Source organism: Myotis brandtii, unplaced genomic scaffold (genome assembly GCF_000412655.1).
Source record: "Myotis brandtii unplaced genomic scaffold, ASM41265v1 scaffold463, whole genome shotgun sequence".
Taxonomy (NCBI): domain Eukaryota; kingdom Metazoa; phylum Chordata; class Mammalia; order Chiroptera; family Vespertilionidae; genus Myotis; species Myotis brandtii.
In genome coordinates, this window is record NW_005367694.1 from 2,089,400 (window position 1) to 2,102,238 (window position 12,839).

The 12,839-nt window shown below is 51.7% G+C and overlaps 3 protein-coding genes across 4 annotated transcripts in view; 2 read left to right on the forward strand and 1 right to left on the reverse strand.

Moving 5' to 3' along the window:
- Positions 1–2,488: 2,488 nt before the first annotated feature.
- Positions 2,489–6,953, forward strand: LOC102250856 (tubulin alpha-3 chain). Its single transcript, XM_005875516.2, has 4 exons — positions 2,489–2,780; positions 3,614–3,762; positions 4,032–4,712; positions 6,552–6,953. Exons 1-4 carry the CDS (start codon positions 2,489–2,491, stop codon positions 6,846–6,848), a joined length of 1,419 nt encoding a protein of 472 aa, XP_005875578.2. The 3' UTR covers positions 6,849–6,953.
- Positions 6,954–7,865: 912 nt separating this feature from the next.
- Positions 7,866–12,715, reverse strand: LOC102246046 (mitotic-spindle organizing protein 2B). Its single transcript, XM_005875584.2, has 5 exons — positions 12,615–12,715; positions 12,024–12,191; positions 11,611–11,759; positions 10,582–10,761; positions 7,866–8,119 (listed from the first exon to the last, which is right to left on the reverse strand). Exons 1-5 carry the CDS (start codon positions 12,713–12,715, stop codon positions 7,962–7,964), a joined length of 756 nt encoding a protein of 251 aa, XP_005875646.1. The 3' UTR covers positions 7,866–7,961.
- The window catches only part of SMPD4 (sphingomyelin phosphodiesterase 4, neutral membrane (neutral sphingomyelinase-3)), a 26,268-nt gene continuing 25,567 nt past the window's right edge, over positions 12,139–12,839 (forward strand). For both annotated transcript variants that reach the window (XM_005875517.2, XM_005875518.2), the window contains exon 1: positions 12,139–12,780. The gene's annotated coding sequence lies outside the window, so the exon portion shown is untranslated. The remainder of the gene's footprint in view (positions 12,781–12,839) is intronic.

Here is a 12,839-nt window from a genome sequence, read left to right on the forward strand (position 1 = left end):
GCAGGGTAGGAGGGTGGCAGTCCTGACCCCGCTGGGACCCGGCCGCTACCCAGGGTAGTGGTGTCCGGAGCATGTTGGTCAAGGTCGGGCGCCGGACACACTCCAGGTACAGTCACACCCGCCTCCCCCCGCCCTCCCCGGCCCTCCCCAGCAAGTGGGAGGTCGTGGGGCTCTCATTAAAACTGCTGGAGTCGCCCTGACCCAGTGGTTCTCAACCTTCCTAATGCCGCGACCCTTTAATACAGTTCCTCATGTTGTGGTGACCCCCAATTTCATTGTTACAAATGGAACATAATTAAAGCATAGTGATTCATCACAAAAACAATATGTAATTATATATGTGTTTTCCGATGGTCTTAGGCGACCCCTGTGAAAGGGTCGTTCGACACCCTACCCCCCCACCCCGGGTTTGGCTCACTGGCATCGCCCTGTGGACTGAAAGGTCTAGGTTCGATTCTGGTCAAGGGCATGTACCATCCCCAATAGGGGGTGTGCAGGAGGCAGCTGATCGATGTTTCTCTCTCATCGATGTTTCTAACTCTCTATCCCTCTCCCTTCCTCTCTGTAAAAAATAAATAAAATATATTTTTAAAAAACACAAACCTGCTGTAGTAAGTCATGCCTGGGGGCCATGGAACCAATTACTGCGGGAGACATCGTGTGATCACGCTTACCAGCGGCGACTCTTGGGTTTAAATATGTAGACTGTAGTTGTAGATTCGTAATAACTTTTTAATCTTTATTGTTGAAAGTATTACATTGACCCCTTCTAGCCCTGCCCGCCCCCTTCACCACCCTATTGTTAGATATGTGCTATTTATGTCTGCGAAATTGCTGCAGTGGTTTTTTTTTTCAACATATGGCCTATTCGCTAAAATTTGTTAAAAATGTCAGTGAATTCATAACAAAAACCCCTGTTGATTTAGTTATAAGCAAATCTTGGTTAAAAGCATTTTAAAATTAACAATGTGTTACTTTTCACATGACAAATGGACCTGAAATTTTGTCCGTTATTCCCAAATTCCTTTAAATTGAGGTCCACAAAATTGAGGGTTTACGGTAAAAACTTTCTGTGGTAGTGTGGTGCCAGCCTGTCCCTATAGTTTGGACATATTTTCAGACAATAATGTTGTAAAGCATAGATACTAATAAGTTTTATTTCTTCCACCAATTCAATGCCAGAGGGAGCATTTTGTGCCAAATAGGGTCAACGGAACCAGCAACAAATTTACAAAATAAAACTCAGTGCTCCGTTTCACACCCTCTCCATGTTAAATACCGTCTCTCTCTTTTTTTTTTAAATATATTTTATTGATCTCTTACAGAGAGAGTAAGGGCGAGGGATAGAGAGCTAGAAACATTGATGAGAGAGAAACATCGATCAGCTGCCTCCTGCACACTCCCCACTGGGGATGTGCCCGCAACCAAGGTACATGCCCTTGACCGGAATTGAACCCGGGACCCTTCAGTCCCCAGGCTGACGCTCTATCCACTGAGCCAAACCAGCCAGGGCTAAATACTGTCTCTTTTCATGAATACCAGAAAGCTCCTTAATCTGACCACTGCTGCAACACGCCATAACTAAAGCCACATTGCCATGACAATCCCCTGTGTTCCTTTATGGCTTGATATTGATTTCTTTTTTTTTTTTAATATATTTTATTGATTTTTTACAGAGAGGAAGGGAGAGGGATAGAGTTAGAAACATCGATGAGAGAGAAACATCGATCAGCTGCCTCCTGCACATCTCCCACTGGGGATGTGCCCACAACCCAGGTACACGCCCCCGACCGGAATCGAACCCGGGACCCTTCAGTCCGCAGGCCGACGCTCCATCCACTGAGCCAAACCGGTTTCGGCCCGATATTGATTTCTTATTCCTACTCATCCTCCAGCCACCTTTTACTTCCTCCTGACAGTCCCTATTATGGTGTTCATTGCCTTACCCAGCCAGTTTCTCCTTGATGTTTCCATTCGATCCACATCCCTGTACATGGGGCATCATCATTGACAGCTTCGATGTTTTGTCTCTGACCCTGTCGGAAGGAAGGAGGAGGGTGACAGTGTTCATAAAGTCTGCAGTAGGGTATAGTGATGTCCTAGGCCTTCACATTCACTCACCACTCACTCACTTCCAGGACTGCAAGCTTCATTCAGGATAAGTGCCTTATACAGGTGTACCATTTCTTATATTTTATAATGTATTTTTACTGTACTTTTTTATGTTTAGATACACAAATACTTAGCATTGTGTTATAATTACCTACAGTGTTCAATACAGTAACATGCTGTACAGGTTTGTAGCCTAGGAGCAGTAGGCTGTGCCATATAATTAGGTGTGTAGTAGGCTATACCATCTAGGTTTGTGTAAGTGCACGCTATGATGATCAAACAATGACGAGACATTGCCTAATGGTGCATTCCTTAGAATGTATTCCTGTCATTAAGGGATATATGACTCCTAATTTACGGATCAGGTTTTATTTGCATGCCATATAGTGACAATGGCCTTGAAGATGACGGGGCAGGGGTCTCACATGTATGTTCTGTTTCCCAGCGCGAGTGCATTTCTATCCACGTGGGACAGGCCGGTGTCCAGATCGGCAATGCCTGCTGGGAATTATACTGCCTTGAACATGGCATTCAGCCTGACGGGCAAATGCCGAGTGACAAAACCATTGGCGGTGGGGACGACTCGTTCAACACGTTCTTCAGCGAGACTGGGGCTGGCAAGCATGTGCCCAGAGCAGTGTTTGTGGACCTGGAGCCCACCGTGGTTGGTAGGTACTCGGGCAAGCAGGGTGGCTGAGAGAGCCTAGTTAATCCCCAAGGGTTCTCCTTGGAATTCCTCTGCAGAAAGGAAGGATGGACACACAGGTAAGCCATGACCATGTTAGGCGAGAAACTGAAAGGTTAGTGCTTGAAATGTGGAGCTCGAGCTACTGATTTAGGAAAACCTAACATTACAGAAAAAAGCTGCTTTGCCAGGAGTAAGCTGGGCTATGACAGATTCATTCATGACTGCCTCAGCCCCAGGTAGGTGGTCACCTTAATGCTGTGCACTCTCTCAGCTGGTGCACAAGAGTCTTAACCTGCGTCTCAGACATAGAAAGGTAAGTAGAGAACATTCATTGGGTCCCTCCAGATTAGAAGCCTGAGGAGAGCTGCAAAGGCAGACCTGTCAGTGGTCACCCAGAGGTGACAGAATGTCACCCTAAAGTCTGAGACCAGGCCACACAGGTGCCCTGATAGGACCGCCTGGCAAAAAGCACACTGACCTAGTGACTGTCCAGTATGAAACATTTTTAAAATTATACCATTTGGTGTGAAAGAAATATGCACATGTAGTCTTGTGTGCAGGGGTGAGCGCTCTGTTCTCTTCTTTGGGAACCGGTCAAGCTGGTATTTGTGCCGTGAGTTGAGTTTACCTCCCTAGAGCCATGGATTGCAGATGTGCTCTGTGTATTACGTAGGGCCTCCCTGTGATACACTGATGCTGTTGACCTACCAGGAACAGCACGTGCTTGGTAGAATTGAATGGTCCCCACATCTGTCCATGCTGGTGAGTTAACAATCATCCTTAAAGGCCATGGCACATGTGTCCTCTTTGTAGATGAAGTGCGCACAGGGACCTACAGGCAGCTCTTCCACCCTGAGCAACTGATCACCGGGAAGGAAGATGCAGCCAATAATTACGCCAGAGGCCATTACACCATCGGCAAGGAGATTGTTGACCTGGTCCTGGACCGGATCCGCAAGTTGGTAAGAAGGTGCTGGGAAGCCTTCCAGGGTCATTTTGGCAAAACCCAAGGCAGAATCATGAACCCATGGTCCTCCTTCCTGGTGTGGCTGCAGTGCATCCATCCGTACATCTCTCTGTCTGCTTTGCCTCCCCTTCCATGGAATGCATGTTACCTGGGGTGACTAGGATCCATTTAACCTTGTGGAGTCAAAGTGAAGTGACCTAGGCTTGTGGGAGGTTGGCGGTGTGGCTTCGAAAGGCATTGCTCACGGTCTCTGCTTTCTCTCAGGCGGATCTGTGCACGGGGCTGCAGGGCTTCCTCATCTTCCACAGCTTCGGGGGCGGCACCGGCTCTGGGTTTGCATCTCTGCTTATGGAACGGCTCTCGGTTGACTACGGCAAGAAGTCCAAGCTAGAGTTTGCCATTTACCCAGCCCCCCAGGTGTCCACGGCCGTGGTGGAGCCCTACAACTCCATCCTGACCACCCACACGACCCTGGAGCATTCCGACTGTGCCTTCATGGTGGACAACGAAGCCATCTATGACATATGTCGGCGCAACCTGGACATTGAGCGGCCCACCTACACCAACCTCAATCGTCTGATTGGGCAGATCGTGTCCTCCATCACGGCCTCCCTGCGCTTTGATGGGGCCCTGAACGTGGACTTGACGGAATTCCAGACCAACCTGGTCCCGTACCCCCGCATCCACTTCCCCCTGGCCACCTACGCCCCAGTCATCTCAGCTGAGAAGGCCTACCATGAGCAGCTGTCCGTGGCTGAGATCACCAACGCCTGCTTTGAGCCTGCCAACCAGATGGTCAAGTGTGACCCTCGCCATGGCAAGTACATGGCCTGCTGCATGTTGTACCGGGGGGACGTGGTCCCGAAAGATGTCAACGCGGCCATCGCCACCATCAAGACCAAGCGCACCATCCAGTTTGTGGATTGGTGCCCAACGGGATTTAAGGTAGGACTGGGTGTTAACGAGTGGGTTTACCTTTTAGCATGCAGCAGACCCTGCGATAGGATGCTGCCCTTGTGGAGAATACCCCGTTCCATGGCAGCTGGGCTCTTGGTCATCAGTTAGTGTACCAGAGTGATCATTTATCCAGTGGTGTCTTTTGAACTTCCCTCCTGAGTCATCACACTGTTTATCTGTGGCGCAAGAATATTTTTTAATAGAACCTGAAATTTTCTGAAGGATCTCTGTTCCCCTGTTCAGGTGGTGGAATTAGTGTGGGAAATGTTTATTAACCTGAGAAATATGATTTTTTTTTTCTTATAAGAAGAAGTCTCTGGGCATTTTGGTAATGTTAAAATTTGAAATTGGGATATTACTATTGGTGTCATTAAATCCCACTTGATTCCATAGGTATGTAGAAATTAAACCCAATTTAAATGTCCTATGAAGTGTTTGATTTAGTGAAAAATTATTATGAATATCTTTGTTGGAAAAAAAAAAGGCAACATGCTTTTATTTCTCTCACTAAGCCTAGAAATTCTGGCCTGAGTTTGCCTCAAGCCCCCAGTTTGTACCAGCCTTTCATTTGATACAGAGACAAAAACTTGCTTTGTTCTGTCCTTGATTACTGAACCCTGTCTGCTCTTTCCCTCCGGGATCTGTGTTTCCCTTGCTTCTCATGCTGCCTCCTCTGGCTCAGACCCGCAACTGCTTCTAGTGGGCCTGCTGTGCTGGGTTCTTCTTTTGCAGGAGGTCGGGGGGGAGGATTTTAGAGTGAGAGAAACATCGATGTGAGAAACACCGATGTGAGATTGGTTGCCTCCCGCACATTCTCCAACCAGGGTTCGAACCTGCAACCCGGATATGTGCCCTGACTGGGAATCGAACCCACCACCTTTTGTATATGGGATGACGTTCCAACCATCTGAGCCACCCAGCCAGAGCCTGTGCTGTGTTCTTAACTAGGACTTCCTACACTGGGTTCTCTTCCTCTAGTTCAGGGAGCAGGGTGGTTGGTGGACAAGTGCCTGATTATGTAAAGTTTAACCTGAACACAGTCACACTCATTCAGTGGCCTATTGTTGTGGCTGCTTTTGTGCTACAAAGACATAATTGAGTGGCTGTGACAGTGCATGGCCCACCCAGCATAGAATACATACTGTCTCACCCTTTATAGACAAAGTTTGCTGACCCTAACTCTAGCTGAACCTGTTTGTATTCTGCTGCCAATACCTCTGGCCCTCTCTCCCCTGAAGCCTGGAATGCCTCGCCTTGGTCCGAGCCCTGGAATGTTACCCCTCCCTCCTACTTAGCACACACACAGATCACCTGCTGTTGTAGTCCAAGCAGTGGTTCTAGGTCCTCTGGCAGTGTACCTGTCACTCTGCTATACACACACTGATTATTTGGTGGGAAAGCAGGACTATGATCTTCCCTTGCAGTACCATCACGGTTGTGAACTAGGTGAGAAAGGCTTCCCCCATGGAGATCAGTTCTCCTCTTGAAGCCTATGGAGAAAGTAACCTATGAAGAATCCAGGATGGTGTCCTTCCTCAGAAGGAAGACAGTTGAATCACCAGGGTGCCTATCACATGGCATAGTTGCTGGGCAGCCCCTCAGGCAGCTGGGACTGAGCCAGCGTAGCGGCTCTGGACACTTGTCTTTCCTTGTCTGGAAACCATCACCTTGCTTGGCACAAAGAAGGGCTCAGAGACTGCAGATTGAACTAAGCCTTCTGTCAGGTCACCAGAGGGTGCCTACCTGCCTTCCGTTTCTGGGAAAGTAGCCACCATTTCTGGGTTTGAAGGAAGCTTCACACAGCGCTTTATTCCCCTTCTCTGGCAGGTAGGCATCAACTACCAGCCCCCCACCGTCGTCCCTGGAGGAGACCTGGCCAAGGTGCAGCGGGCTGTGTGCATGCTGAGCAACACCACCGCCATCGCCGAGGCCTGGGCCCGCCTGGACCATAAGTTCGATCTCATGTATGCAAAGCGAGCCTTTGTGCACTGGTATGTGGGGGAGGGCATGGAGGAAGGGGAGTTCTCCGAGGCCCGGGAGGACCTGGCAGCTCTGGAGAAAGATTATGAAGAGGTGGGCGTGGATTCCGTGGAAGCTGAGGCTGAAGAAGGGGAAGAATACTGAATGGGAGCGTGCGGCTGGCGGGTCTACCTCTCTTCTGTTCTCTCTTGTCACCCCTCAGCTCTACTGGTTTCAAGTTGTTGGTTATTAAAGTTTCTGTGTCAAACCTGTCTGCCCACAGGAGTGCATAGCCTGCCCGGCCTGGTCTGGGCTACACGGTGCTGTGCTTTGGGGTGGGTGTAGCACTACCCACACCTGTAAGGAGCTACTGCTTACATGATATAACTTTGGGGAAACAGTCAATATTTCCAATCCAAGATTTCGAAGCGTTAACATTTACTCAAGTCTAGGAAAATTGAGTTAGATTTTTCCATTGAATTTGCCATTTTTCAGGCCTGTCCACTGATGGGACATGGGGGCTAAAGTACAAAAGCTTGGAACTGGAGTTTTAAATATATTTTTACTTGTTTCAGAGAGGCAGGGAGAGGGAGAGATAGAAACACCAGTAATGAGAGAGAATCATTGATCGGCTGCCTTCTGCACGCCCCCCATTGGGGACGGAGCCCACAACCCGGGCATGTGCCCTAACTGGGAATCGAATTGGGACCTTCTGGTTCATAGGTTGATGCTCAACCACTGAGCAACACCAGCCGGCCAGAACTGGAGTTTTAAAATCTGAAGCCCATGGAAGGGGGGGAGGGTGTCCACAGAATCCCTAAAACTCTGGGTCACATGTGTAAGGCCAGGGCATTTTGGGGGTAAGAGGTTTTATTGAATTCTTTAATGGCATGCATAACCCACAGAAGGTTAGAAGCCCTAAAAATTCATTCCTGTCCTGTCTGTGTAACCTGACAGTGTTCCCCCCTCCGTACTTTAAACCCCTGCTCCCATTGCACCTGAGCACCCCAAGAATGGTCTCAAGCAAAACATGTTGAAATGAGGTCCATGAGGGTGAAGTCACTAGTTTAAGTCACTTGGTTGGTTCAGCTGTAGCACAACCAGGATGAGCAACAGAACTAATTCTAAATATTTGTGCTTTAATATATTGAAAATGTGATAGAAAACATCTTGAATAGACCATGAATTTTTTACAAAAGGTTTATTACCAACTGGGGGAATTCATGCATAACCTCTGCTAGGAGGCTGGTGGAGCCCATAGCAGGTGGTCTGCTTGGTTCAGGTACTGCTCCGAGTGGGGCTCTTCCCAGGCCCTGCCCCCTTGGGCAGCCTGGTAGCACTGGGCTGTCGGGGCATCCTCTGGCTGGATCCTTCCCGGCAGCTTCGTTCTGCCAGAGTGGGGCCTCCACCAAGAGCAGTGCTGCTTTTGTTTCTCCCTGAGCAGACACAGAAGACAATCATTAGGAACCAGGACAAACTCCACAATCACAGTGCATCTCTGTGTTTCTTTATTTTTTTAATTTATTGATTTCAGAGAGGAAGAGAGAGGGAGAGACAGATAGAAACATCAATGATCAGAGAGAATCATTGATCGGCTGCCTCCTTCACACCCCCTACTGGGGACCGAGCCTGCAACCTGGGCATGTGCCCTTGGCCGGAATCAAACCTGGGACCCTTTAGTCCACAGGCCAACGTTCTATCCATGAGCCATACCAGCAAGGGCCATCTCTGTGTTTCTTGAGCAACATTTACATCTAGTATGTTTCTAGCACAGTACTTTCAGCCGGGGACCCTGTCTCAGCCCAGGGTTCTGAAGCTCAAAGGCTGCCTACAGATGGCACATCCAAGAGCAGACCTTGGCGGAATGCAGGAGGCCCTGGAGGGTGTCCTAGAATGAAGGGGTGGGGTGGGAGTGTGGATGGTCAGTTTAGGGGCAGGGAAGCTCAGCTTCTTGACTCCTGCCCTAGGAAGCTTTTGTGGTGAGCTACCACTGCCTGCAGCACAGGAGGGCTCACTATCAGTAGAGCTGCTATCTCATTGTCCCCCCAAGGCACTCTCCTCTCCTCTGGATTATCCATGTTTCAGCCCATCAGACAACACTGGAAGCACAGGCGTCATCAACAGATGATGAAGTCAGGCTTTTGAACTTGGATCTTGGAAGCTCTTTCTCCTGTTTTCCTCCCTCCCTCAGTATCCTGCAAACATCCAGTGGTCAAGCTTCTTGCTCTCAGGTTCACTCAGGTTGGGTCCTGCAGAGGCTTGACTGCTCAAGACTTGCCCTGACCACTAGGTAGTCACACTTGGATGGAGACACTGGTCTGTTCCTTGATTTGTAATTTGCTTACTTTATTCTCTCTCTCTCTTTCTCTCTCTCTCTCTCTCGTGTGTGTGTGTGTGTAGACGACAGGCATACCTGTAACCACACCTGGACTAGAGTTTTATTTTAAACTAGAGGCCTGTTGCATGAAGAGATTCGTGCAATAGGCCTTCCCTTCCCTTGGCTGCTGGCACCGGTTTGCCTCTGGCACCTGGGACCCAGGCCTTCGCTCTGGCTGGAGCCGGCCCCGGAGCCTTCAGGCTTTGCTGCTCCAGCCCCGGGGCCGTCAGGCTTCACTCCCGCTTGGAGCCTACGTATGCAAATTAACCGCCATCTTTGTCGGGTTAATTTGCATACTCCTGATTGGCTGGTTAACGTAGCGAAGGTACGGTCAATTTACATGTTTGTCTATTAGGTAAGATGGTTGACTTCCCTGAGGTCCGAATGTTGACAGCATCAACAAGACTAAGAGGACCCTCCAGGGGACAAAATGTACTGGTGGACCAGGCTCACTCACCAGTTCAGTCCCTCTTCTGGGCCAGCTTCAGCCAAGGTCTGCCCTGTGGGCTTTGACCAGCATTCCTGTCGCTTGCTTGACCCCTACTCTCCTTCAGGGTTCAGGGTCAAATAGCCTGCCTTAGGGAAATTATGAATTGTTGGAGAAAAGATGTAACAAAGTTTCTTAGGGGCCTGTTAAATCATTTCTGTTTTTAGAGGCACCTGCCTTTGAAACTGCAGATCCTGGCTTCTATAGAACATCAGACTCGCTTTCCATGCTCTCCAAGACTGACAACTAAGTTCTTCCCAGGATTCCTGCAGGGCTATGACAGCCCTTCTTAGGAGAATTTCTGGAAAGTACTTCCTCAGAGAGTGGGGTCTTTGCTGCCCGGTGTGGTGGGGAGGGTTACATTGGTTCTTCCTCTGGAACTTGGACAATTCAGGATTCCTCTGCCTCGCCTCCCTGGTCTTCACACTCAAGTGCTCGTGTGCATTTGATTCAACAGAGATATAATAACAGGTTACCCAGGGCCGAGGGGGAGCAGACAGGAGCATGTTGTGGGGTGAAGCTGAGTCAACTCAGCCTGCCTTTAAATCCGACAAGGCCAGGGACTCACAAAAAACAGATACAAAGAGAACTGTCATCCACATTTTCTTTGGTACAAATGCCAATATTCTGGTCAGCGTGCAAGTATCCCTATGAGCCCCGCCACCCCACAGCGTCTCCCAACATGCTAGTGCCCAGCTCGGACGCCATAGCACCTCCCAGGCCAGGCCAAGCAGAATTAGGTCTTCTGTAGCATCTTCCCTGCCCCTCAGCCTCTTCTCCTCTGGGGCAGGGGCACCTCTGTAGAGCACAAGTCTCACCCAGCAGAGTTAGTCTCTGGGGGGGGTTAGGGGTACCGCAGGTTGTCTCTTAATAAACCATGAAATTGTGTCTTCAGTCTCTAAGCTGCATGGCAGAGATGGCCAGCAGGACCCTGCCCTTGCAGCTAGCAGCTGTTCTGGCTTTCTTGGGCCACAGCAGTTTCCATGGAAACAAGAGAGCACAACAACCCCCAGAGATAAACCAATAAATGCAACCTGCAAAAGGAGAGAACAGGCAGCAAGAGAACCGGAGGGAACCGGGGGGCCCTGGAGAGAGAGGCGAGTGCGTGGCAGCTGGGCTGTGGTGCAGAACCGGAGAGGCCGCAGGCCGCAGGGCTGAGGAAAAGGAGGCCCTTGCAGGGGGGCTACAGTTCTTGGCAAAGAGAAAGGAGGCCTCTGCAGGTCAGAGAGAGACACAAAGAGAGCAGACGGAGCATGGGTCAGTGAGGAAGCCCAGCGCCTCTCAGGAAAGGGGGCTGAGTGCCTGGGGCCCTGGCACTCCCACCCAAAGGGGCCAGCCTGCCCTCCACTCGTGTCAGCTGCTTCTCAGGATGCCTGTAAGTGCCTGAGTGTTCTGGCCAAGGAGCCAGCCCAGGAGGTTCTGCTGCATGACAGAGGGTTTCTGGCAGTCATCAGGGGCAGAAGTGACACAGGGAGCTCTGCCTTGACATTCTCATCACCAGCACCTGTTCCTAATCCTTGAGCGTGAGGAGGCCCCTCAAGCCTGAGCCCAGTGCTCTGCCACTCGAGCCTCTGCACCCTGAGTGCCCAGGGCAGCCAGGACTGCCACACTGACTCCTGGGCAGGGTCTGGAGCTGGGTGAGGGGGAGTGGGTTGTAGGAAAGCCTCTCTGCTTGCCCACTCCCTGAGCACTTCCCTGGAGAGTGTACACACCATGAGAACAGGAACCAAAGCAGTCTTGTCCCTGTATTTGTGGTATGAAGGCATGAGGTATGAGGTGAGAAGAGGCTGTGTCAGATGAGGCCTAGCCTGCTTGGGCCACGTTGGGGCACCCATTCCGCCTCCATCTGATCCAGACCTGCTCTCTCAAGGCTAGCATTGAAGCCAAAGCTGGGGACTGCACCAAATGGGAGAGCCCTCGGATGGGGCCAGTGGGCCATGGGAGAAGACCTACAGAAAGGCCAGACCACTGAGGGTGTAGCCCGCTGTGCCTGGCACTGCCCACCTCCTGGCCCCTGCCACCCCGCCGCCTGGGTCACAGGGGCAGAGAGCACCCCAGCTGACCTCGGGTCTCAGGCACGCTCGATGTAGGCAGGGACACTGCAGCAGGATCCTGGGGCTCGCTCGCCAGCCTCTGCCCGGCACACATGGATTTGAGCATCTGGAAGACTGCGAGGGGCGCGACGTTCAGCTTCAGCAGGTCCACCAGGATCCTGGTGAGAACAGATGCGGTGCGCAGTGAGCCCTACTGGTCCCCCGGCCCGTCTGCTCGGGCGAGACCGGGCGGGCATGGCTACCAGACTGGCACTAGGTCCAGGAGGGCCACCTTTGTCAAGGTCCCGACTCTACTCTGGGCCCCCAGAGGGTCGCGACAAGGACGGGAGGCTCTAATATACAGATCAGTGGCCTGGCGGGGGCTAAGAGCCGGGTTGTCTGGGGGTTGGACCAGCGCGCAGCCTCCACCCGCGCCCGCTCACTTGAACACGTCGGGATCCATGGCGCCGCCCGCCGCCTGCGCCAGCTCGTACAGCTCCATCTCCTCGGCACTCAGCACTTTCTTCCGCCGCAGCACGAGCTTCTGTAGCGTACTGGCCCCGCCGGCTGTTCCTCTCCCCGCAGCGTCACCGTCTGGCCTCCGGACAGCCCTGCACTGGAGGGCAGGGAACAGCTCGTCTTCCCTCCTTCATTCGATCCACATTTACGTGCCGGGCGGTGTGTTAGGCGTGGTGGAGACCGTGGCAGGCCAAAGAGACCCGCTCTTTGGCGATCAGGACTTCCCTGCTAGGTTGCATGTGTCGTTCTCGCTTAAGTAGCAACATCCAGCGCAGTGCCTGACATACAGTGGGCGCTCAATAAATGCCTGCGGGACGAAGGGCCGTCAGTGCACAGTGTATAATCGCTCCTGGCCCCTATGCTCCATTGGGGGCGCGCCCCGAGGGCCCTACTTAACAGCCTCTCCTTACGCGCACGCGCCCTCCTCGTCTCGCTTACAGTGCGTGAGCTCAGGCCTCCCCTGCGCACGCACTCACACCCGTGAAACCACTAAACCCCGCCAGCCTTCGCTTTGCGCATGCGCCTTTTGAGGTCCAAGTCGCTGCCGAAGGAGGTGGCGGCGCGTTTCCCGCCAGGCCAGGGGGGCGTGGCGCGACGCGCAGCTTGATGACGACATCTCGGCGCCGGATGCCGAGTGGTATCTCCAGTCCCTGAGGATGAGGAACGCTGTAGACTCCACAGGTGAGTAGCGGGAGCCGCGCGCCCGACGGTCCCGGCAGCCTCTCTGACCTTCCCCTGAA